This window comes from Salvelinus alpinus, chromosome 27 (assembly GCF_045679555.1).
Source record: "Salvelinus alpinus chromosome 27, SLU_Salpinus.1, whole genome shotgun sequence".
In the NCBI taxonomy this organism is placed as follows: Eukaryota; Metazoa; Chordata; class Actinopteri; order Salmoniformes; family Salmonidae; genus Salvelinus; species Salvelinus alpinus.
The window spans coordinates 46,204,060-46,229,026 of record NC_092112.1 but is presented as its reverse complement, the minus strand read 5'-3'; the positions used below and the strand labels follow the sequence as shown (position 1 = coordinate 46,229,026).

At 46.1% G+C, this 24,967-nt stretch overlaps 1 protein-coding gene across 7 annotated transcripts in view; it reads right to left on the bottom strand.

Moving 5' to 3' along the window:
* LOC139556657 (syntaxin-binding protein 5-like) overlaps positions 1-24,967 on the bottom strand; it is a 167,165-nt gene that overhangs the window by 30,210 nt on the left and 111,988 nt on the right. For 6 of the 7 annotated variants that reach the window (XM_071370872.1, XM_071370875.1, XM_071370877.1 and 3 more), the window contains exons 8-10: positions 9,208-9,331; positions 8,100-8,178; positions 7,665-7,819 (exon numbers count right to left, since the gene is read on the bottom strand). In XM_071370872.1, the coding sequence (XP_071226973.1) occupies positions 7,665-7,819; positions 8,100-8,178; positions 9,208-9,331 (358 nt within the window). Of the gene's footprint in view, positions 1-7,664; positions 7,820-8,099; positions 8,179-9,207; positions 9,332-24,221; positions 24,726-24,967 lie in introns of those variants that run through there. The other variant, XM_071370879.1, reaches the window with a different exon arrangement.

Below are 24,967 nucleotides of genomic sequence, written 5' to 3'. Positions count from 1 at the left end.
CAGTGTCTTCACTTCCGAGTCAGTACAGCGACAAGCTGTAAGTCCCCATTGTTATGCTGGTGAATGAGGACCCAAAAGCGACGTAATAGTAACAGAGTCTTTATTCCAGTATTAAACAAATAATGATTCTCCTGGATATTATCAATGGTCAATCCAAAACAGGAACTGAAATCCTCTCGTCAATAGAGAGGAACGACTGGAGACGCGACCACAGACTGCAGGTCGCTTCAGGAAGGCACTGGCCGTAGCTGACATAGACACCTGCTCACACGCAGCATCTGAAGAAGGCAAAGAACACGACAGGGCGGAACAAGGACACAGGAACAGCAAACATCAAACAAGAATCCGACCAGGACAGAAGCGGAAAACAGAGGGAGAAATAGGGACTCTAATCAGAGGGCAAAATAGGGGACAGGTGTGAAAGAGTAAATGAGGTCGTTAGGAGAATGAGAAACAGCTGGGAGCAGGAACGGAACGATAGAGAGAGAGAGCGGGAGAGGGAGAGAGGGAGGAGGAGAGAGAGAGAGAGAAAGAGGGAAAGAACCTAATAAGACCAGCAGAGGGAAGCACAGGGACAAGACATGAAGATCAAAGACAAAACATGACAGTACCCCCCCACTCACCGAGCGCCTCCTGGCGCACTCGAGGAGGAACCCTGGCGGCAACGAAGGAAATCATCAATCAACGAACGGTCCAGCACGTCCCGAGATGGAACCCAACTCCTCTCCTCAGGACCGTAACCCTCCCAATCCACTAAGTACTGGTGACCACGTCCCCGAGAACGCATGTCCATGATCCTCCGTACCTTGTAAATAGGAGCGCCCTCGACAAGGACGGGGGGGGGGGAGGGAAGACGAACGGGGGCGCGAAGAAAAGGCTTGACACAAGAGACATGGAAGACAGGGTGGACGCGACGAAGATGTCGCGGAAGAAACAGTCGCACAGCGACAGGATTGACGACCTGAGAGACACGGAACGGACCAATGAACCGCGGAGTCAACTTGCGAGAAGCTGTCGTAAGGGGAAGGTTACGAGTGGAAAGCCACACTTTCTGACCGCGACAATACCTAGGACTCCTAATCCTACGTTTATTGGCGGCTCTCACAGTCTGCGCCCTGTAACGGCAAAGTGCAGACCTGACCCTCCTCCAGGTGCGCTCACAACGTTGGACAAAAGCCTGAGCGGAGGGAACGCTGGACTCGGCGAGCTGGGACGAGAACAGAGGAGGCTGGTACCCAAGACTACTCTGAAACGGAGATAGCCCGGTAGCAGACGAAGGAAGCGAGTTGTGAGCGTACTCAGCCCAGGGGAGCTGTTCTGCCCAAGACGCAGGGTTTCGAAACGAAAGGCTGCGTAATATGCGACCAATCGACTGATTGGCCCTTTCTGCTTGACCGTTAGACTGGGGATGAAACCCGGAAGAGAGACTGACGGAAGCACCAATCAAACGACAGAACTCCCTCCAAAACTGTGACGTGAATTGCGGACCTCTGTCTGAAACGGCGTCTAACGGGAGGCCATGAATTCTGAACACATTCTCAATGATGATTTGTGCCGTCTCCTTAGCGGAAGGAAGCTTAGCGAGGGGAATGAAGTGTGCCGCCTTAGAGAACCTATCGATAACCGTAAGAATCACAGTCTTCCCCGCAGACGAAGGCAGACCGGTAATAAAGTCTAAGGCGATGTGAGACCATGGTCGAGAAGGAATGGGAAGCGGTCTGAGACGACCGGCAGGAGGAGAGTTACCTGACTTAGTCTGCGCGCAGTCCGAACAAGCAGCCACGAAACGACGCGTGTCCCGCTCCTGAGTAGGCCACCAAAACCGCTGGCGAATAGAAGCAAGCGTACCCCGAACGCCGGGGTGGCCAGCTAACTTGGCAGAGTGAGCCCACTGAAGAACAGCCAGACGAGTAGAGACAGGAGCGAACAGAAGGTTACTAGGACAAGCGCGCGGCGACGCAGTGTGAGTGAGTGCTTGCTTTACCTGTCTCTCAATTCCCCAGACAGTCAACCCGACAACACGCCCTTCAGGGAGAATCCCCTCGGGGTCGGTAGAAGCCACAGAAGAACTAAAGAGACGGGATAAGGCATCAGGCTTGGTGTTCTTATTTCCCGGGCGATAGGAAATCACGAACTCGAAACGAGCGAAAAACAACGCCCAACGAGCTTGACGTGCATTAAGTCGTTTGGCCGAACGGATGTACTCAAGGTTCTTATGGTCAGTCCAAACGACAAAAGGGACGGTCGCCCCCTCCAACCACTGTCGCCATTCGCCTATGGCTAAGCGGATGGCGAGCAGTTCGCGGTTACCCACATCATAGTTGCGCTCCGATGGCGAAAGGCGATGAGAAAAGTAAGCGCAAGGATGGACCTTATCGTCAGAGTGGAAGCGCTGAGACAGAATGGCTCCCACGCCCACCTCCGAAGCGTCAACCTCGACAATGAATTGTTTAGTGACGTCAGGAGTAACAAGGATAGGGGCGGATGTAAAACGCTTCTTGAGGAGATCAAAAGCTCCCTGGGCGGAACCGGACCACTTAAAGCAAGTCTTGACAGAAGTCAGAGCTGTGAGAGGGACAGCCACTTGACCGAAATTACGAATGAAACGCCGATAGAAATTAGCGAAACCGAGAAAGCGCTGCAACTCGACACGTGACTTAGGGACGGGCCAATCGCTGACAGCCTGGACCTTAGCGGGATCCATCTGAATGCCTTCAGCGGAAATAACAGAACCGAGAAATGTGACAGAGGAGACATGAAAGGCGCACTTCTCAGCCTTCACGTAGAGACAATTCTCTAAAAGGCGCTGGAGTACACGTCGAACGTGCTGAACATGAATCTCGAGTGACGGTGAAAAAATCAGGATATCGTCAAGGTAAACGAAAACAAAAATGTTCAGCATGTCTCTCAGTACATCATTAACTAGTGCCTGAAAGACAGCTGGAGCATTAGCGAGACCGAACGGCAGAACCCGGTATTCAAAATGCCCTAACGGAGTGTTAAACGCCGTTTTCCACTCGTCCCCCTCTCTGATGCGTACGAGATGGTAAGCGTTACGAAGGTCCAACTTAGTAAAGCACCTGGCTCCCTGCAAAATCTCGAAGGCTGACGACATAAGGGGAAGCGGATAACGATTCTTAACCGTTATGTCATTCAGCCCTCGATAATCCACGCAGGGGCGCAGAGTACCGTCCTTCTTCTTAACAAAGAAAAACCCCGCTCCGGCGGGAGAGGAAGAAGGCACCACGGTACCGGCGTCGAGAGAAACAGACAGATAATCCTCGAGAGCCTTACGTTCGGGAGCCGACAGAGAGTATAGTCTACCCCGAGGGGGAGTGGTCCCCGGAAGGAGATCGATACAACAATCATACGACCGGTGAGGAGGAAGGGAGCTGGCTCTGGACCGACTGAAGACCGTGCGCAGATCATGATATTCCTCCGGCACTCCTGTCAAATCACCAGGTTCCTCCTGAGTAGAGGGGACAGAAGACACAGGAGGGATAGCAGACATTAAACACTTCACATGACAAGAAACGTTCCAGGATAGGATAGAATTACTAGACCAATTAATAGAAGGATTATGACATACTAGCCAGGGATGACCCAAAACAACAGGTGTAAAAGGTGAACGAAAAATCAAAAAGGAAATGGTCTCACTGTGGTTACCAGATACTGTGAGGGTTAAAGGTAGTGTCTCACATCTGATACTGGGGAGAAGACTACCATCTAAGGCGAACATGGGCGTGGGCTTCCCTAACTGTCTGAGAGGAATGTCATGTTTCCGAGCCCATGCTTCGTCCATAAAACAACCCTCAGCCCCAGAGTCTATCAAGGCACTGCAGGGAGCAGCCGAACCGGTCCAGCGTAGATGGACCGACAAGGTAGTACAGGATCTTGATGGAGAGACCTGAGTAGTAGCGCTCACCAGTAGCCCTCCGCTTACTGATGAGCTCTGGCTTTTACTGGACATGACATGACAAAATGTCCAGCAGAACCGCAATAGAGGCAAAGGCGGTTGGTGATTCTCCGTTCCCTCTCCTTAGTCGAGATGCGAATACCTCCCAGCTGCATGGGCTCAGTCTCTGAGCCGGTGGGAGGAGATGGTTGAGATGCGGAGAGGGGAAACACCGTTAACGTGAGCTCTCTTCCACGAGCTCGGTGACGAAGATCTACCCGTCGTTCTATGCGGATGGCGAGTGCAATCAAAGAGTCCACGCTGGAAGGAACCTCCCGGGAGAGAATCTCATCCTTAACCTCAGCGTGGAGTCCCTCCAGAAAACGAGCGAGCAACGCCGGCTCGTTCCAGTCACTGGATGCAGCAAGAGTGCGAAACTCTATAGAGTAATCCGTTATGGATCGATCACCTTGACATAGGGAAGCCAGGGCCCTGGAAGCCTCCTTCCCAAAAACTGAACGATCAAAAACCCGTATCATCTCCTCTTTAAAGTTCTGATAATCGTTAGAACACTCAGCCCTTGCCTCCCAGATAGCTGTGCCCCACTCCCGAGCCCGACCAGTAAGGAGTGATATGACGTAAGCGATCCGAGCTCTCTCACTAGAGTACGTGTTGGGCTGGAGAGAGAACACAATATCACACTGGGTGAGAAAAGAGCGACACTCAGTGGGCTGCCCAGAGTAACATGGTGGGTTATTAACCCTAGGTTCCGGAGACTCGGAAGACCAGGAAGTAGCTGGTGGCACAAGACGAAGACTCTGAAACTGTCCAGAGAGATCGGAGACCTGAGCGGCCAGGGTCTCAACGGCATGACGAGCAGCAAACAATTCCTGCTCGTGTCTGCCGAGCATTGCTCCCTGGAACCCGACGGCAGTGTTGAGAGAATCCATAGTCGCTGGGTCCATCTTGGTCGGATTCTTCTGTTATGCTGGTGAATGAGGACCCAAAAGCGACGTAATAGTAACAGAGTCTTTATTCCAGTATTAAACAAATAATGATTCTCCTGGATATTATCAATGGTCAATCCAAAACAGGAACTGAAATCCTCTCGTCAATAGAGAGGAACGACTGGAGACGCGACCACAGACTGCAGGTCGCTTCAGGAAGGCACTGGCCGTAGCTGACATAGACACCTGCTCACACGCAGCATCTGAAGAAGGCAAAGAACACGACAGGGCGGAACAAGGACACAGGAACAGCAAACATCAAACAAGAATCCGACCAGGACAGAAGCGGAAAACAGAGGGAGAAATAGGGACTCTAATCAGAGGGCAAAATAGGGGACAGGTGTGAAAGAGTAAATGAGGTCGTTAGGAGAATGAGAAACAGCTGGGAGCAGGAACGGAACGATAGAGAGAGAGAGCGGGAGAGGGAGAGAGGGAGGAGGAGAGAGAGAGAGAGAGAGAAAGAGGGAAAGAACCTAATAAGACCAGCAGAGGGAAGCACAGGGACAAGACATGAAGATCAAAGACAAAACATGACACCCATAGAAACACATTGTAAACCAGGGCAGCCACAACATTGACAATCAATGTCCCTCTGCTCTGCCTTCTCTCACTATCTCCTTTTGTCTGCTTGAATGTTTCAGACATTCTCTAAGTGTTTCTCATTCTTTGGTGTCTGTCGCTATGTCTGTCAGTCCATCTATGTCCAGCTGTCTGTGCTGTCTGCCTGCCCACCAATATCTGTTCGTTTGTATATCTCTCTGTCATTGATCTGTCGCTGATCTTTCCATATGACCACACAAAGAGCCTAATTTCCATAATAAATATTTAATTTGTTCCCGTCCATATTCATCTCCTCCTCCCTATCTCTTAACAGTAACAGCAGATTGAGCCAGTAGTGGAGTAATCAGCCCAGTATTGTTGCTGTAACGAGATTAAATCAAAGTCCCAAAATCAGGTCGTTCACCATCACACCACACCATCGCCACACCATCGCCAAACACGACAGACACACTTCAAGCTACACACACACACACACACACACACACACACACACACACACACACACACACACACACACACACACACACACACACACACACACACACACACACACACACACACACACACACACACACACACACACACACACACACACACACGTCAAGCTATTGTAGACACACTTTTTGAATGAGCTACATCCACACGACTTAGCCCCCATTTGCTGCGGTTAAGATACACTCACATCCTCTTTACACCCATTCACACATGCATAACGACAGTAAACTGCCTAAGGAGGATTATGTCATGACAGAGATTGAATAGTTTTGGGAATTGCTTTCATAGTAGTATGATTTAATCCAAGGATGAAGTTATTCCTTTAAACATCATACGTTTCATCATCTATCGTCTAAATACAGTATGTACAACCTTGATCAAGCAGCATCCTAAAATCCAAGATTAGCCAACTGTACTATTTGAACCAGCAACTGACTGGAACGTCAATCTTTTCCATCAACCCAAAACAACAAGCATCAAACCATAATATCAATTATAACATCAAACCAATTCATAAATGACAGTTGGTTGTGAGAGACAACACAGTAGCTATTTCCACTGTAGTAAATATTTATCGCTATTAGCCAACGCGAGCTACAAGTTCCTTGCTCAAGGGCACATCGGCAGAGTACCTAGTTATCCCAGGGATTCAAACCAGCGACTTTAAGGTTACTGGCCCAACGCTCTTAACCGCTAGGCTACCTGCACCCAACACACTGCTTTCCCCCCTTGAAGGACACATGGCTGACGGCTGAATCTTCTCTACCACCCCTTAATCTGGGGCTAACTGATTTACAAAAAGTGCATTTAAATAAGGAAGCTGAAACCTCCATCCAACCTTAACCTAATTCATTTCTCAAGCCTTAATCAGAGGCTACCTGAAGCTATAGAGCAGGTAAAAATAACAGCTCCTCTCTGACCCAGACAACCAGACATTCCGGCACAAGATGTAAAACTCTGTTCGATTGAATAAGGTCTATTCCCACTTCCACTCAAAGGGTCCCAATTAAAACACACAGATCTGTATTAGCAAACAAAACCAAAACAAGACAAGAAAGTCAACACCTCTGTCATTACATAATGATCTTGAGAACAGAAAGTCCAAAATCATCACCGTCAATGAAAACCCTTTCCCAAGGGATGTCATCTCACCAAGGACAGGGCATTGATGTAATAATGTAATAACGCAAAAAGGTCACATAGCTATTGTGAACCAGGGAGAAAATACAAACATAACATTCGTTGTACTGTATGTTGAATGCAGAGCATAAACCTCCCCTGGGATATTTCATATTCATCACAGGAGCAACAAACACACACACGCATACACACACTCACTCTTTGTTTGGAGCACAAATGGAAATTCAACAGAAAGGTCAAATGTCAACGTTGAGAAGGGCTAGGACACAACGTATTATTAGTCCAACTGGAAACACAACAACAACGTTGTCAGTGTAGTTGCTAATTAAATTGATTCCACTCATAAACACACTGAGGCATACTGGGATATTTGTAGATAATGATATAGCAAGCATACAAACACACACACACTCATAAACACACTGAGGCATACTGGGATATTTGTAGATAATGATATAGCAAGCATACACACACACACACACACACACACACACACACACACACACACACACACACACACACACACACACACACACACAAACACACGCTTGCACAGGATGACTGACCATTAGGGTATGGCGTCTCACAGAGCGTGAGGAAGTCTACGATGGGGTAATCCATTTCCAGCACGGCTGTACTCTTCCCATGCATCACCGTCAGACATGGCCGCCGACCCACCGTGTCATAAGACAGACCTCCAGACAGGATCATAAATGGGTCTCTGTATAACACAAATAAACCACACACACATAGACACACACACAGGAGACACATGAACACAAGGAAACAAGTCCACATGGAAGGCTATAGAGATGCCATATTCATTCACCTCTTCTAGTGTGTGTGTGTGTGTGTGTGTGTGTGTGTGTGTGTGTGTGTGTGTGTGTGTGTGTGTGTGTGTGTGTGTGTGTGTGTGTGTGTGTGTGTGTGTGTGTGTGTGTGTGTGTGTGTGTGTGTGTGCGTGCGTGCGTGCGTGCGTGCGTGCGTGTGTGTATTATTACCCCAGTCTAGTGGTCTTGTACTCCACTTTGAGAATGGGTTTGCAAGGCTCTGGCTTCTTTCCATCCTTGGGCTGTTTTCCTGAAATAGAGCACGGACAGACAACTTTAGCTTGTCACTTCCCTTCTTTATTCCCCTCTGTGCTTCTTTCCCTCTCTCCTCTTTTCTCTTGCTCTCGCTCCTCTACTTTCCTATCCACTCTCTCTCTCTTCCCTCTTCTTCCACCCTTTTTCCCTGATGCTGCCGTAATACCCAGTGCAAGGTTGTGTGTGTGCCAGACAGAGACTCAGGTCTATCCTGGGAAAAGAGAGATAGCTCAAATTTATTCACATGTACATGTACTCTATGTACACAAAGATCAAGTAAAGTTAACCTAAGAGTTAGTCAAATAAGTCTACACTATCGAGGAAGAATTTCATCATAATTTATTTGAAAGATTAACAGTTGTTACCTAGCCTGAATTAAATTACTTAAAGGAATACTTTTTAAATTTCACATGAACCTGACAAACACATTTTCATAATTGTTCATTAAAAACTCAAGTGATTATGCATGCAGCAGTGGAAGAAAGAACTCATTAAAAACAGGTCCAATAGAATCCTTTCCCCATTACACCATACGCAACAACAAAGAAACTGCACTTTTAAAAAGGGCTTCAAAGAGGTTTCTATTGCTTTCTCTCGCTCCCTTTCTCTTGTTTTTCTCTATTTCATCTCTCTCTATGATTTCTCTCTGTCTCGCTTTATTTCTTATGTTGTGAAACTGCTTTGAGAGGTGAGGTAAAAGGGTGAGGATAGAGAGGGGAAGAGAGTGAAGGGAGGTATATAATAGAGCAGGCTGGTTAATCCAGGGTAAAAACAGAAGACAGCCAAACACACACAGAGAGAAAGAGAGACAGAGAGACAGAGAGAGAGAGAGAGAGTGTGTAGGGAGGGTATCTAATCTAAACGGAGGAAACATTTAACCAGGGAGTAAATTAAACCCTTGATCACTGGTTGAAAACCGGAGAAAAGTTATAAGGACAGGTTGCAAATTGAAATTAAATTGGGGGTGAAAAGTGACAGCATGGTGTGAATGTGTACGTGTGTGTGTGTGTGTGTTCAACCTTACCGTGTGGGGTGATCGTCTGAAATGGCTTGCCCTGGCCCTTAATGTTCCATATGGTGAGCGTTCCGTCTGAGTGACTACAGATAAACTGCTTGCCCTCATGGTGCCAGGCAACCGAGTGGATTGCCTAGGAGACCACAAGAAGCAGGAAGTGAGGGACAGGAAGCAGGGTGTCAATTAAGTCAAAGTGGAACAACATTTGTACCAGTACCAGGTACAGTTGAAGTCGGAAGTTTACGTACACTTAGGTTGGAGTGATTAAAACTCGTTTTTCAACCACTCCACAAATTTCTTGTTAACAAACTATAGTTTTGGCAAGTCGGTTAGGACATCTACTTTGTGCATGACACAAGTCATTTTTCCAACAATTGTTTACAGACAGATTATTTCACTTTTTTATTTCATCTTTATTTAACCAGGTAGGCCAGTTGAGAACAAGTTCTCATTTACAACTGCGACCAGGTCAAGATAAAGCATAGCAGTGCGACAAAAACAACATCACAGAGTTACACTTTAAACAAACGTACAGTCAATAACACAAAAGAAAAGAAAAATAGAAAGATCTATCTACAGTGTGTGCAAATGTAGAAGAGTAGGGAGGTAGGCAATAAATAGGCCATAGAGGTGAAATAATTACAATGTAGCATTAATACTGGAGTGAAAGATGTGCAGATGATGATGTGCAAGTAGAGATACTGGGGTGCAAAAGAGCAAGAGGGTAAGTAATAATATGGGGATGAGGGTAGTCGGGTGTGCTATTTACAGATTGGCTGTGTACAGGTACAGTGATCGGTAAGCTGCTCTGACAGCTGATGCTTAAAGTTAGAGAGGGAGATATAAGACTCCAGCTTCAGACATTTTTGCAATTCGTTCCAGTCATTGGCAGCAGAGAACTGGAAAGAAAGGCGGCCAAAGTAAGTGTTGGCTTTGGGGATGATCAGTGCAATATACCTGCTGGAGCACGTGCTACGGGTGGGTGTTGCTATGGTTACCAGTGAGCTGAGTCAAGGAGGGGCTTTACCTAGCAAAGACTTATAGATTACCTGGAGCCAGTGGGTTTGGCGATGGATATGTAGTGATGGACCAGCCAACGAGAGCGTACAGGTCGCAGTGGTGGGTAGAATATTGGGCTCTGGTGATAAAACGGATGGCACTGTGATAGACTACATCCAGTTTGCTGAGTAGAGTGTTGGGGGCTATTTTGTTAATGACATCGCCAAAGTCAAAGATCGGTAAGATAGTCAGTTTTACGATGGTATGTTTGGCGGCATGAGAGAAGGAAGCTTTGTTGCAAAATAGGAAGCCGATTCTAGATTTAACTTTGGATTGGAGATGCTTAATGTGAGTCTGGAAGGAGAGTTTACAGTCTAACCAGACACCTAGGTATTTGTAGTTGTCCAAATATTCTAGGTCAGAAGCATCCAGAGTAGTGATGCTAGTCGGGCGGGAGGGTGCGAGCAGCAATTGATTGAAGTGCATGCACTTCGTTTTACTAGCATTTACAAGCAGTTGCAGGCCCAGGAAGATGTGTTGTATGGCGTTGAAGCTCGTTTGGAGGTTTGTTAGCACAGTGTCCAAAGAAGGGCTAGATGTATACAGAATGGTGTCGTCTGCGTAGAGGTGGATCAAAGAATCACCCGCAGCAAGAGCGACATCATTGATATATACAGAGAAAAGAGTCGGCCCAACAATTGAACCCTGTGGTACCCCCATAGAGACTGCCAGAGGTAAGGCCACAGGCACTCCGATTTGACACACTGAACTCTATCTGAGAAGGAGTTGGTAAACCAGACAAGGCAGTCATTTGAGAAGGCTATTGAGTCTGCTGATAAAAATGCCGTGATTGACAGAGTTGAAAGCCTTGGCCAGGTTGATGAAGACGGCTGCACAGTACTCTCTTTTATCGATGGCGGTTATGATATCGTTTAGGACATTGAGTGTGGCTGAGGTGCACACATGACCAGCTCGGAAACCAGATTGCATAGTGGAGAAGGTATGGTGGGTTTGAAATGGTCGGTGATCTGTTTATTAACTTGGCTTTCGAAGATTTTAGAAAGGCAGGGCAGGTTGGACATTGGTCTATAACAGTTTGGGTCTAAGGTGTCTCCCCCTTCGAAGAGGGGGATGACCGCGGCAGCTTTCCAATCTTTGGGGATCGCAGACGATACGAAAGAGAGGTTGAATAGGCTAGTAATAGGGGTTGCAACAATTTCGGTGGATCATTTTAGAAAGAGAGGGTCCAGATTGTCTAGCCCAGCTGATTTGTTGGAATCCAGATTTAGCAGCTCTTTCAGAACATTAGCTGTTTGGATTTGGGTGAAGGAGAACTGGGGGGGGGTTGGGCAAGTTGCTGTGGGGGGTGCTGAGGTGTTGGCCAGGGTAGCCAGGTGAAAAGCTTGGCCAGCCGTGAAAAAATGCTTATTGAAATTATCGATTATCATAGATTTATCGGTGGTGACAGTGTTTCCTATCCTCAGTGCAGTGGGCAGCTGGGAGGAGGTGCTCTTATTCTCCATGGACTTTACAGTGTCCCAAATATTTTTGGAATTAGTGCTACAGGAAGCACATTTCTGTTTGAAAAAGGTAGCCTTAGCTTTCCTAACTGACTGAGAATATTGGTTCCTGACTTCCCTGAAGAGTTGCATATTCGGGGCTATTCGATGCTAATGCAGAACCCCACAGGATGTTTTTGTGCTGGTCAAGGACAGTCAAGTCTGCGGTGAACCAAGGGGTGTATCTGTTCTTAGTTCTACCTTTTTTGAATGGGGCATGCTTAATTAAGATGGAGAGGAAAGCACTTTTGAAGAGCAACCAGGCATCCTCCACTGATGGGATGAGGTCAGTATCCTTCCAGGATACCCGGGCCAGCGAGCTGGCCGGTAAGAAAGGCCAGCTCGCTGAAGTGTTTTAGGGAGTGTTTGACAGTGATGAGGGGTGGTCATTCGACCGCGGAACCATTACGCACGCAGACAATGAGGCAGTGATCCTGGTTGAAGACAGCAGAGGTGTATTTAGAGGGCAAGTTGGTCAAGATGTTATCTAAGAGGGTGCCCATGGTTACGGATTTTGGGTTGTACCTGGTAGGTTCCTTGATAATTTGTGTGAGATTGACGGCATCTTGCTTAGATTGTAGGAAGGCCGGGGTGTTAAGCATATCCCAGTTTAGTTCACCTAACAGTACGAACTCTGAAGATAGATGGGGGCAATCAATTCACATATGGTGTCCAGGGCACAGCTGGGGGCTGAAGGGGGTCTCTAACAAGCGGCAACGGTGAGAGACTTGTTTCTGGAAAGGTGGGTTTTTAAAAGAAGAAGCTTGAATTGTTTGGGCACAGACCTGGATAGTATGACAGAACTCTGCAGGCTATCTCTGCAGTAGATTGCAACTCTGCCCCCTTTGGCAGATCTATCTTTTTGGAAAATGTTATAGTTAGGGATGGAAATTTCTGGATTTTTGGTGGCCTTCCTAAGCCAGGATTCAGACAGTGCTAGGACATCCGGGTTGGCAGAGTATGCTAAAGCAGTGAATAAAACAAACTTAGGAAGGAGGCTTCTAATGTTAACATGCATGAAACCAATGAGTTTACGCTTACGGAAGTCAACAAATGAGAGTGCCTGGGGAATGGTAGTTATGTTGGGGGATGCAGGGTTAACCTCTAAATCACCAGAGGAACAGAGGAGAAGTAGGATGAGAGTACGGCTAAAGGCTAAAAGAACTGGTCGTCTAGTGCGTTCGGAACAGAGAGTAAAGGGGACAGACTTCTGGGCACGGAGGGATAGATTCAAGGCAAAATGGTAGGATGTGAGTACAGTGGAGGTAAGCCTAGGCATTGAGTGACAATTAGAGAGGTTTTGTCTCTAGAAGCACCATTTAAGCCAGGTGCGGTCACCGCATGTGTGGAGGGGTGGAACAACAGGGCTAGTTAAGGCATATTGAGCAAGGCTGGAGGCTCTACAGTGAAATAAGACAAAAATTACTAACAAAAATGGCAATAGACAAGGCATTTTGACATTAGGGAGAGGCATGTGTAGCCAAGTAATCATAGGGTCCAGTGAGTAGCTAGGCGAGCTGGAGGCACGGAGATCCAGACAGCTAGCAGGCCGGGACTAGCAGCAGGCTAGCAGATGGGCCTCAGGGGGACGTCGCAATGGGGGAACCTGTTGAAACCCCCTCGGACGGTTACGTCGGCAGACCAGTCGTGATGGATCGGCGGGGCTCCGTGTCGGCAGCAAAGGGTCCAGGCCAATTGGCAAAAGAGGTATTGAAGCCCATGGATTATCTGATGGATTTCTTCAGCTAGCCGGGAGATGGGCCTAGCTCGAAGCTAACTCCAGGCTAACTTACATTTACATTTACATTTAAGTCATTTAGCAGACGCTCTTATCCAGAGCGACTTACTAACTGGTGCTTGCTTCGGGACAGAAACCCCCTCGGACGGTTACGTCAAAAGACCAGTCTTGATGGATCGGCGGGGCTACGTGTCGGCAGCAAAGGGTCCAGGCCAATTGGCAAATGTGGTAATTGAAGCCCAGAAATTGCTTGATAGATCTCTCCGGCTAGCCGGAAGATGGGCCTAGATTCGAGGCTAGCTCCAGGCTAACTGGTGCTTTCTTCGGGACAGAGATGTTAGCCTGGAGTAGCCACTCGGATAGCAGCTAGCTAACTGCGATGATCCAGAGTAAAGGTTCAGCGCTCGCGGTAGGAATCCGGAGATATGGTGGAAAAAAGCAGTCCGATATGCTCTGTTGATATCGCGCTATGCAGGCTGGCAGGAGTTGACCGGGCTGAAGCAGATGTCCCAGTTAACGGTGATGGCTAACTAGCAGTGGCTAACTGACTACAAGCTAGTAGATAGTTAGCTGGCTAGCTTCTAAAGGGGGTGACGGTTCTAAAGAATAAAAAATAGCAGATCCATACAGCATTGGGTGAGAAGGGTTGCAGGAGAGTATGTTCAGTCCGTAGATGGAAAAAATGTATTAAAAATACATACGAAATATATACAAAGAAATAAACAATATATACAAGGGATGGGACAAGACAATCAAAAACATCCCTCTGCTCCGCCTTCACTGCTACGCCATCACAATTCCAGTGAGTCAGAAGTTTACATACACTAAGTTGACTGTGCCTTTAAACAGCTTGGAAAATTCCAGAAAATGATGTCATGGCCTTAGAAGCTTCTGATTGGCTAATTGACATAATTTGAGTCAATTGGAGGTGTACCTGTGGATGTTTTGCTAGGCATACCTTCAAACTCAGTGCCTTTTGCTTGACATCGTCGGAAAATCAAAAGAAATCAGCCAAGACCTTAAAAACAACAGACCTCCACAAGTCTGGTTCATCCTTGGGAGCAATTTCCAAACGCCTGAAGGTACCACGTTCATCTGTACAAACAATAGTACGCAAGTATAAACACCATAGGACCACGCAGCCATCATACCGCTCAGGAAGGAGACGCGTTCTGTCTCCTAGAGATGATCGTACTTTGGTGCGAAAAGTGCAAATCAATCCCAGAACAACAGGAAAGGACCTTGTGAAGATACTGGAGGAAACAGGTACAAAAGTATGTATATCCACAGTAAAACGAGTACTATATCGACATAACCTGAAAGGCCGCTCAGTAAGGAAGAAGCCACTGCTCCAAAACCGCCATAAAAAATCCAGACTACGGTTTGCAACTGCACATGGGGACAAAGATCGTACGATTTGGAGAAATCTTCTCTGGTCTGATGAAACAAAAATAGAACTGGTTGGCTATAATGACCATCGTTATGTTTGGAGTAAAAAGGGGGAGGCTTGCAAGCCGAAGAACACCATCCCAACCGTGAAGCACGGGGGTGGCAACATCATGTTGTGGGGGTGCTTTGCTGCAGGAGGGACTGGTGCACTTCACAGAATAGATGGCATCATGAGGCAGGAAAATGAGGTGGATATATTGAAACAACATCTCAAGACATCAGTCGAGTTAAAGCTTGGTCGCAAATGGGTCTTCCAAATGGACAATGACCACAAGCATACCTCCAAAGTTTTTGCAAAATGGCTAAAGGACAACAAAGTCAAGGTATTGAAGTGGCCATCACAAAGCCCTGACCTCTACCCTATAGAAAATGTGTGGGCAGAACTGAAAAAGTGTGTGCGAGCAAGGAGGCCTACAAAGCTGACTCAGTTACATCAGCTCTGTCAGGAGGAATGGGCCAAAATTCACCCAACTTATTGCGGGGAGGTTGTGGAAGGCTACCCGAAACATTTGTCCCAAGTTAAACAATTTAAAGGCAATGCTACCAAATACTAATTGAGTGTATGTAAACTTCTGATCCACTGGGAATGTGATGAAAGAAATAAAAGCTGAAATAAATCATTCTCTCTACAATTATTCTGACATTTAACATTCTTAAAATAAAATGGTGATCCTAACTGACCTAAGACAGGGAAATTTTACGAGGATTAAATGTCAGGAATTGTGAAAAACTGCATTTGGCTATGGTGTATAAGGTGTATTTGGCTAAGGTAAACATCCGACTTCAACTGTATAGTTGTACCTCTCACACACATATATGTATAGGGTTACTCCTATGGACATACGGTGAGTTCATATATGACTATTACACCCACCCCTTAGTTTGGATTATACTCTGTTCAGCAGATGGCTATTGTTAAATAAGAGTAGGGAAGAGCTGCAAGGCAGAATTTATACGTGGTTACATCATGTACATCAAAGATACATGATAACATTTTCTATCAACCACCTGTGTAGCATGCATTATAAATTAATTGTCCTTCGTGATGCATTATGGACCTACAGTATAAGCATTCATAACAGATCATTTCTAAGTGCCTATATACAATCACAACACACACATGTGGTTCAAAGGTGGTTCAAATGTTCTACCATTGACCGTGACAGTGTTAACCCCATTGAATAGAGAGAAAAAGGGCACGGTCAAGAGAGATGAAAGGAACAAGACATAGGTTGACACCGGAAGAGACGTGGGAGAGAGAGAGAGAGAGAAATATACAGAGAAAGAGAGAGATACGGAGAGAAGAGAGACAGATAGAGAGATACACAGAGAGAGAAAGAAAGAGACAGAAAGAGATACAGAGATACAAATAGAGAGAGAGATACAGAGAGGGAGAGAGAGAGAGAGTTACAGAGAGAAGAGAGACAGATAGAGAGATAGAGAGAGAAAGAAAGAAATAGAAAGAGAAACAGATATACAAATAGAGAGAGAGATACAGAGGGAGAGAGACAGATAGAGAGATACACAGAGAGAGAATGAAAGAAACAGAAAGAGATACAGAGATACAAATAGAGAGAGAGATACAGAGAGGGAGAGAGAGAGAGTTACAGAGATAAGAGTGTAATACAGACAGATAGGCATCTGGATGGGAGTAGAGTGGAATTATGATGTGGTGGCTTGACATTGAAGTCTCATTATTTAGCAATTATGAATGCTCTTCCTCTGCTTTGCATAATCCATATAACTTTGTTTCTATTTTGGGAAGGTAGGAAGTGATTTAGCAAACGACAACAAATCAATGAAATGGCTGCTACATCATTATGTAGGCACTCCGGAAAGGTCAGACCGGCTTACTTCTGTCTTACTGCTCATTATTAAAACTGGTGTACAGACACACACACACATACCAATATTTAGATATTCATGAAACATTTCTCAGCTCAAGAATTTGAAGGTGAATGTCTCAAAAGGACATCTAACCAGACGCAGTGAGTCAATTCAACAGGCGATGGAAATATATCAGTGCACTGTTCAGTTTGACAGTCCCACAAAAGCAGAAACAATACGCAGTGGTTAATTTGACAATGAGCAGGTAATTGAACCACATGGCTGTCATCATATCAAACAATAATAATAAAAAATAAAAAAATCATGATTGATTACATTATGCTCCTTTCAGAGAATGGTCTTTTGGGATGAGACAGTGAGACATACACCAGCACCCACACAAACACACTAAAGTCCTCAAAAACACTACAGTGAATACTGTAGCATTTACTGTAGTGTAATATAGTATTTACAGTTAATTAAACTATAAATACTGTTGTAAAAGAAAACTGTAGTATATACTATACTAATTCACATAGTGATTTTGCGGGTGTAGAATACTTAAGCAATAAGGTGGTTGCGTCGTGCTTTAGAAGAGCCCTTAGCTGTGGTATTTTCGCCATATACCACAAACCCCCGAGGTGCCTTATCGCTATTATAAACTGGTTACCAACGTAATTAGAGCAGTAAAAATGCATGTTCTGTCATACCCGTGGTATACCATGGCTGTCAGCCAATCAGCATTCAAGGCTCGAACCACCCAGTTTATAATGTTGTATTTACTGTAGTGTTTTTGCAGACTTTACGTTAGTATTTGCTATAGTTTTTCATTTAGCTAATTTTCCATGACAGACAGACAGACAGACAGACAGACAGACAGACAGACAGACAGACAGACAGACAGACAGACAGACAGACAGACAGACAGACAGACAGAGAGGGAGGGAGGGAGGGAGGGAGGGAGGGAGGGAGGGAGGGAGGGAGGGAGGGAGGGAGGGAGGGAGGGAGGGAGGGAGGGAGGGAGGGAGGGAGGGACTGTACAGATAGTTCAGCACTTCTGATATTTTCTATAGCCTGTATAAAACACAATATGGTCTATACTTGGCATGTGGGTTTCTCACGTATGGGTGGCACAAATTGGGATATGGGGGAGGGGAATGGGCAGGGTACACACTGTAGTATTTACTATAGTTAAAGTGTAGTGTTTACTACAGTATCTTCTTAAATGGAAGAAGTTTTGAACCACCAAGACTCTTCCTAAAGCTGGCCCCCCGGCCAAACGGAGCAATCGGGGGAGAAGGGCCTTGGTCAGGGAGGTGACCAAGAACCCATTGGTCACTCTGAAAGAGCTCCAGAGTTCCTCTGTGCAGATGGGAGAACCTTCCAGAAGGACAACCATCTCTGCAGCACTCCATCAATCAGGCCTTTATGGTAGAGTGGCCAGGCGGAAGTCACTCCTCAGTAAAAGGCATATCACAGCCCGCTTGGTGATTGCCAAGCGTCACGTCTGGAGAAAACCAGGCACCATCCCTACGTTGAAGCATGATGGTGGCAGCGTCATGCCGTCGGTATGTTTTTCACAGCACGGACTGAGAGACTAGTCTGGATCGAGGGAAATATGATCGGAGCAAAGTACAGAGAGATCCTTGAAGAAAACCTGCTCCAGAGCGCTGGGGCGAAGGTTCACTTTCCAACAGGACAACGACCCTAAGCACACAGCCAAGACAACGCAGGAGTGGCTTCGGGACAAGTCTCTGAATGTCTTTGAGTGGCCCAGCCAAAGCCTGGACTTGAACCCAATCGGACATGTCTGGAGAGACCTGAAAATAGCTATGCAGCAACGCTCCCCATCCAACCTGACAGAGCTTGAGAGGATCTGCAGAGATAAAGCTGAGAAACTCCCCAAATACAGGTGTGCCAAGCTTGTAGCGTCATACCAAGAAGACTCGAGGCTGTAATTTCTGCCAAAGGTACTTCAACAAAGTACTGCGTAAAGGGTCTGAATACTTATGTAAATGTGATTTTAAAATGTTTAATACATTTGCAAAAATGTCTAAAAACTGTTTTTTGCTGATTGATGAATATATGTTTTAGAATAATTGATTAACAAAATGTGGAAAAAGTAGAGGGGTCTGAATACTTGCGCTGTAGATGAATACGAATGCACTGTAGATGACATCACCACAGTCTAGTACCGATAGGAACGTTGACCGAATATTCTACTTTCTACTATTTAGCAAGAGGAAGGACCTATTTCTATAGAAGAAGCCCATTTTTATTCTCAGCTTCTGAACTCATCAGTATGCTTTTTAAAAGACAGTTTTTCATCTATCCAGATGCCCAGATATATGTAAGCAGGGACACAATCAATATGGACACCGTCCATATGCTTAAATCAGAGTTAATTTTATGTGCTCCAGAGAACAACATATCCTTAGATTTACCTGCATTCAATACTCATTTCAGGTCAATTAAGATTTTCTGTAAAACAATGAAGGCAGACCGTAGTTCAGATATAGCCTGGTCAACTGTGAGAGCAATAGCATACAAAACAATTAAAGTGCAGATTACAGATTTTTACAGACAAGTCGATATTGTTACTGTAAATGTGACCCGATTCAGGAAACTAGGTGTATGTCGTATGTCACGCTTCACATGAGAGCCGTTTGAACGTAATTTTTATTTTTTAATCAAAATGCGTTTTTTGGCAGAAATGCCTTCTCGGACATGTGAACTTTCATGTGCCTAAATAACAAACTTGTATACCTTCTGTAAATATGGGTTAAGCCACAGAAAAAGTTGGCAACCTTCCCACTAGCCATGATTGGCTGAGATAATGAGTGGGCTGGACATGCCGAGAGAGGAGAAAGGATTGGTCTGCCATATTGAAGGTGTCTGTCTATTTGAGCTCATCAGTCACTGTTGGGAATCCTGTCCAACGCAGCGTTTTTTAATATATTGTGTAGTTGAGCTGCAAGTGTCCCTCTCCATTTTCTGGAGGATCAAGTTTTGAGATCAATGGAATTAGAGTATGATAGCTAAAGAGATGGAGAAAACACCTGTCTCCGGATTACATCTTCAAACTAAAGGGCAACCGTGGTATGGCATTCCTGACAGGGAGACGCATCCATGATGCATGTTGATGTATACAGGTAAGATAGTCTAGCGTTAGCTAGCTACCTTTTCAGATATTACACGTTTCTAATTTTGACAGAAAGTGGTTTCATTTCAAGCTAAAGTGTACTGTTAGCTAGCTAGCTAACGTTAGCTGGCTGGCTCCCTAGCTGATGTTATTATTTCTTTCCCAGAGCTGTTTGTTTGCTTTTCTAGTTAGAGCCTTCTGTTAGGCACTGTTGGCACTTTGTTCATTGTTGTTTAACTAGCTAACGTTAGCTGGCTGACACGTTATGTGACGTGTGTATAACACCCGTTGAATATGGCCGGTGTCAGTAAACTTCTGCAAAAAAATGTTGGGGAAATTGTTGCCAGCAGAGCTGGTTAGGCTGTTTTCATGTTAACCAGAGGTAAACAAATCATCGGCCCAAGTGTCAAGTGTGCGCTCCGAGTGCGAAATGAGATGGGTGGGGCTAAAGCTTAAGAGGGTGTGAACGATGTTGAATGGGTGTAGACAAAGAAGAGCTCTTCACTAGATACCAAAACATTCAAAGGCGATTTTCTCAAAAGTGAGTTTACAAGTTGATCAACTTTCAAATAATAATTACTTTCCCATTGTTCCTCAAATGCAGTGTACGATATATCATTTTGTAGCGTCTCTACTTTTATCCAATTTAAAAAACACAATTTCACATTTTGCTACATAAGACCGAATCCAGGTGGTGAGTCACAAATAGTACAGGACCTAGAATTGGCCTGCGGGAAACCTTTCGTAATATACCGGAAACATGTTTTACACCATCAGTAGATACACACTGAGTTCTATGTCAAGTCATTTTTAAACCAGTTACATGCAGCCTGGTCTAGGCCAAATGAGGAAAGGCTCTGAATTAGCAGTGAGTGATCAACAGTATCAAAAGCCTTTGACCGGTCAATGAAGAGGGCAGCATAATGTTGCCTTTTATCCATACAACCTGTAACGTAGACTCTGGGAGTCGAGAAGCAAGTGGTAAGTTTAATATAACAAGAAACAGGAAACGATACAACATAGCAGTAGCTTCTAGACATGAACAACAGAAACAATACTGCCTTGGGAAATAACCTAAGGGAGTGCCAGATAAAGGGGAGGTAATGGAGTACAGGTGTGCCTAATGATGAAGCACAGGTGCGCGTAATGAAGGTTCCTAGGACCGGTGGTTAGTAAACTGGAGACGTGACAGTACCCACCGATGCGCGGATCCAGCCACAGGACGACGCTGGCCAGAGGGACGGCCCCGAGGACGAGGAGCGGGCCTGTCCGGGCGGCAAAGATGGAAATCACGGATGATGTTGGGATCCAGAATGTCCAGAATACCTTCTTGACATCCATCTTCACTCCTTGCGGACTGATTTGTTAGCCTAGGAAGGAAACAGCCTCCAGGTGAACCTGGCACTTCTCAGCCATGACAAACAGGTGGTTAGCCAGGAGCCGTTTGAGAACCACTCGGACATGAGCGATGTGATCCTCCAAGGTAGCCGATTAGACCAGGATGACGTCGATATACACAGCCACCTGGCGTCTGAGCATGTGCCGAAAGACCTCATTGATGAATGCCTGGAACACTTACGGAGCATTGGCAAAGCCAAATGGCATCACCGAGTACTCCACCAGATATTGGGATAAAAGCTGTCTTCCATTCATCCCCATCCCAGATGCGGATGAGATCGTATGCACTCTGCAGGTCCAACTTGGTAAAGAACCAGGCCCAGCGAAGCTGTTCGATGGCTGCCAGCCCAAACGGGAGAGGGTAACGGTACTTGGTGGTGATTGAGTCCTCCATCCTTCCATCCTTTTTGTCCACGAAGAAGAAACCTGCCAACGCAGGAGAAGTGGACGTGCGGATGAAACCTTGTTGGAGCGCCTCATGGATGTACTCCTCCATGGCCTAGGTTTCAGCCACCGACAGAGGGTAGATGCGTCTGTGCGGGGGCGCAGAGCCTGCTCGCAGGTTGATGGCACAGTCCCAGGGGTGATGAGGAGGGAGACAGGTGGAGCGGGAATTGGAAAATACCTCTCGCAGGTCCTGGTATACCTTCGGGATATTGGGCTGAAGGGCAACCACAGGACTCTCAACCGACGTGAAACCACGGGTGACCAGTCTGTGATTTTCATCCTCGACCATGAGATGGTGGGGTTGTGGAGTTGAAGCCAAGGGAGACCGAGGATGATCTTGTGAGCTGGTGCTCTGGAGATTAACTTACGGGATGTTCTCCTGATGGATGGACTCCACAGTGAGGGTGAGTGGTTTGGTGATGTGTATGATGGTCTCGGCACCTAATGGCCAATTATCGAGGGCTTGAACTGGGAAAGGAGAGGAGAGCGGGTATGAGGTGATGTTGAGAGAGGAGACAAGGGTCTGGTCAATAAAGTTTCCCGCGCCACCAGAATCCACTAATGCTGTAGAAACAGTACATCAGGGACAGTCAATTAGAGTTATCACCACCAAAAAGGGTTTGGCAGAAAGTGATGAAGAAGGGATACTTACACCTGCCACAGGAGGTGGAAGATCAAGTGACAATCCCTCTGCTCTTGTGGATCCAGAGTTGGGAAGTATCGGACACTGCTGGAACTGGTGCCCTCCTTGACCACAATAGAGACATAGCCCCAGCTGTCTCCGGCGTGTGACCCCTACCTCCATGGGTTCAGGCTCTGATCCAAAGTGTTCACTGAGGGAGGGAGAGAAGCGGTGAGAGTGCCGACACTCCCGAAGAAGGTTATCCAGACGGATGGCCATCGCGATGAGTGTGTCCAAGGACAGGTTGTTGTCTCGACAGGCCAGTTCCGTCTGAACCTCTTCACGCAGTCCGCTTCTGAATAGCGTGCGAAGCGCCAGCTCATTCCATCCGCTGGATACTGCTATTGTCCGGAAGGTGTGCGCGTACTCGGCAGCAGTCTGATCCTCCTGCTGTATTTGGAGTAGGCGCTCACCCCCATCTCTGCCTTCCGGTGGATGATCGAAGATACCTCTGAACCGAGCCATGAACCCCTCATTCGAATCCAGCTCCTCCTCTCTCCCAGATTCCCGTGGCCCATTCCAATGCCTGCCCAGTCAGTAGAGAAATAACCGTGGCAACTTTGGAACTCTCGGTGGTCGGAGCTCCCAACTGGTTCGAAAAGTAAAAGGAGCACTGCAGTAGGAAGCCACGGCATTTACACGGGGTGCTATAATATTTATCCGGGAGGGACAAACGGGCAACACTGACCTGGGCAGGTTGCTGAATGGGCCAAACATTTCTATTTTTGTTTCATCAGACCAGAGGACATTTCTCCAAATTGTACGATCTTTGTCCCTATGTGCAGTTGCAAACCGTAGTCTGGATTTTTTATGGCGGTTTTGGAGCAGTGGCTTCTTCCTTGCTGAGCGGCCTTTCAGGTTATGTCGATATAGGACTCATTTTACTGTGGATATAGATATTATTGTACCTGTTTCCTCCAGCATATTCACAAGGTCCTTTGCTGTTGTTCTGGGATTGATTTGCACTTTTTGCACAAAAATATGTTCATTTCTAGGAGACAGAACGCGTCTCCTTCCTGAGCGGTATGATGGCTGCGTGGTCCCATGGTGTTTATACTTTCGTACTATTGTTTGTACAGATGAACATGGTACCTTCAGGCATTTGGACATTGCTACCAGGGATGAACCAGACTTGTGGAGGTCTACAATTCTTTTTCTGAGGTCTTGGCTGATTTCTTTTGATTTTCCCATGATGTCAAGCAAAGAGGCACTGCATTTGAAGGTAGGTCTTGAAATACATCCACGGGTACACCTCCAATTGACTCAAATTATGTCAATTAGCCTATCAGAAGCTTCTAAAGCCATGACATCATTTTCTGGAATTTTCCAAGCTGTTTAAAAGCACAGTCAACTTAGTGTATGTAAACTTCTGACCCACTGGAATTATGATACAGTGAATTAAAAGTGAAATAATCTGTCTGTAAACAATCGTTGAAAAAATTACTTGTGTCATGCATAAAGTAGATGTCCTAACCGACTTGCCAAAACTATAGTTTAAAAAAACAAGAAAAACAAGTTTTAATGACTCCAACCTAAGTGTATGTAAACTTATGACTTCAACTGTACATTTGAAATTAGTAATGCAAGATGTGTAAACATTATGAAAGTGACATTATTAAAGTGACTAGTGTTCCATTTATTAAAGTCGCCAATGATTTCAAGTCTGTGTATTGTAGGCAGCAGCCTCTCTGTGCTAGTGATGGCTATATAACAGTCTGATGGCCTTGAGATAAAAGCCGTTTTTCAGTCTCTCAGTCCCAGCTTTGATGCACCTGTACTGACCTTGCCTTCTGGATGATAACGGGGTGAACAGGCAGTGGCTCGTCTGGTTGTTGTCCTTCTTGATCTTTTTGGCATTCCTGTGACATCAGGTGCTGTAGGTGTCCTGGAGGGCAGGTAGTTTGCCCCCGGTAATGCGTTGTGCAAACCGCACCACCCTCTGGAGAGCCCTGGGGTTGTGGGCGGTGCAGTTGATGTACTAGGCGGTGATGCAGCTCGACAGGATGCTCTCAATTGTGCACCTGTAAAAGTTTGTGAGGGTTTTAGGTGACAAGCCAAATGTCTTCAGCCTCCTGAGGTTGAAGAGGCGATGTTGCGCCTTCTTCACCACACTGTCTGTGTGGGTGGACCATTTCAGTTTGTCAGTGATATGTATGCCCCGGAACTTTCCACCTTCTCCACTGCTGTCCCGTTGATGTGTATAGGGGGGTGCTCCCTCTGCTGTTTCCTGAAGTCCAAGATCATCTTCTTTGTTTTGTTGACGTTGAGTGAGAGTCACCGCACCATTAGCATCTGCCGTGGCAACAGGAGGGCAGCAACAAATAAATGTGTATTCTGGTTTATGGACACATCTACAACCAGGAGCTCAAAATTCTTGGGAACAGAAATATTTAGATTTTACATATACAGTATGGCCACTCCTCCCCCATTCTGTAATCTGCCACATCTAAACACATTATACTAATTTACTTCAATGTCTTTATCAGATACAGAATCACTTAAAACTTCTTCAGGATCGGTGTCCTGTC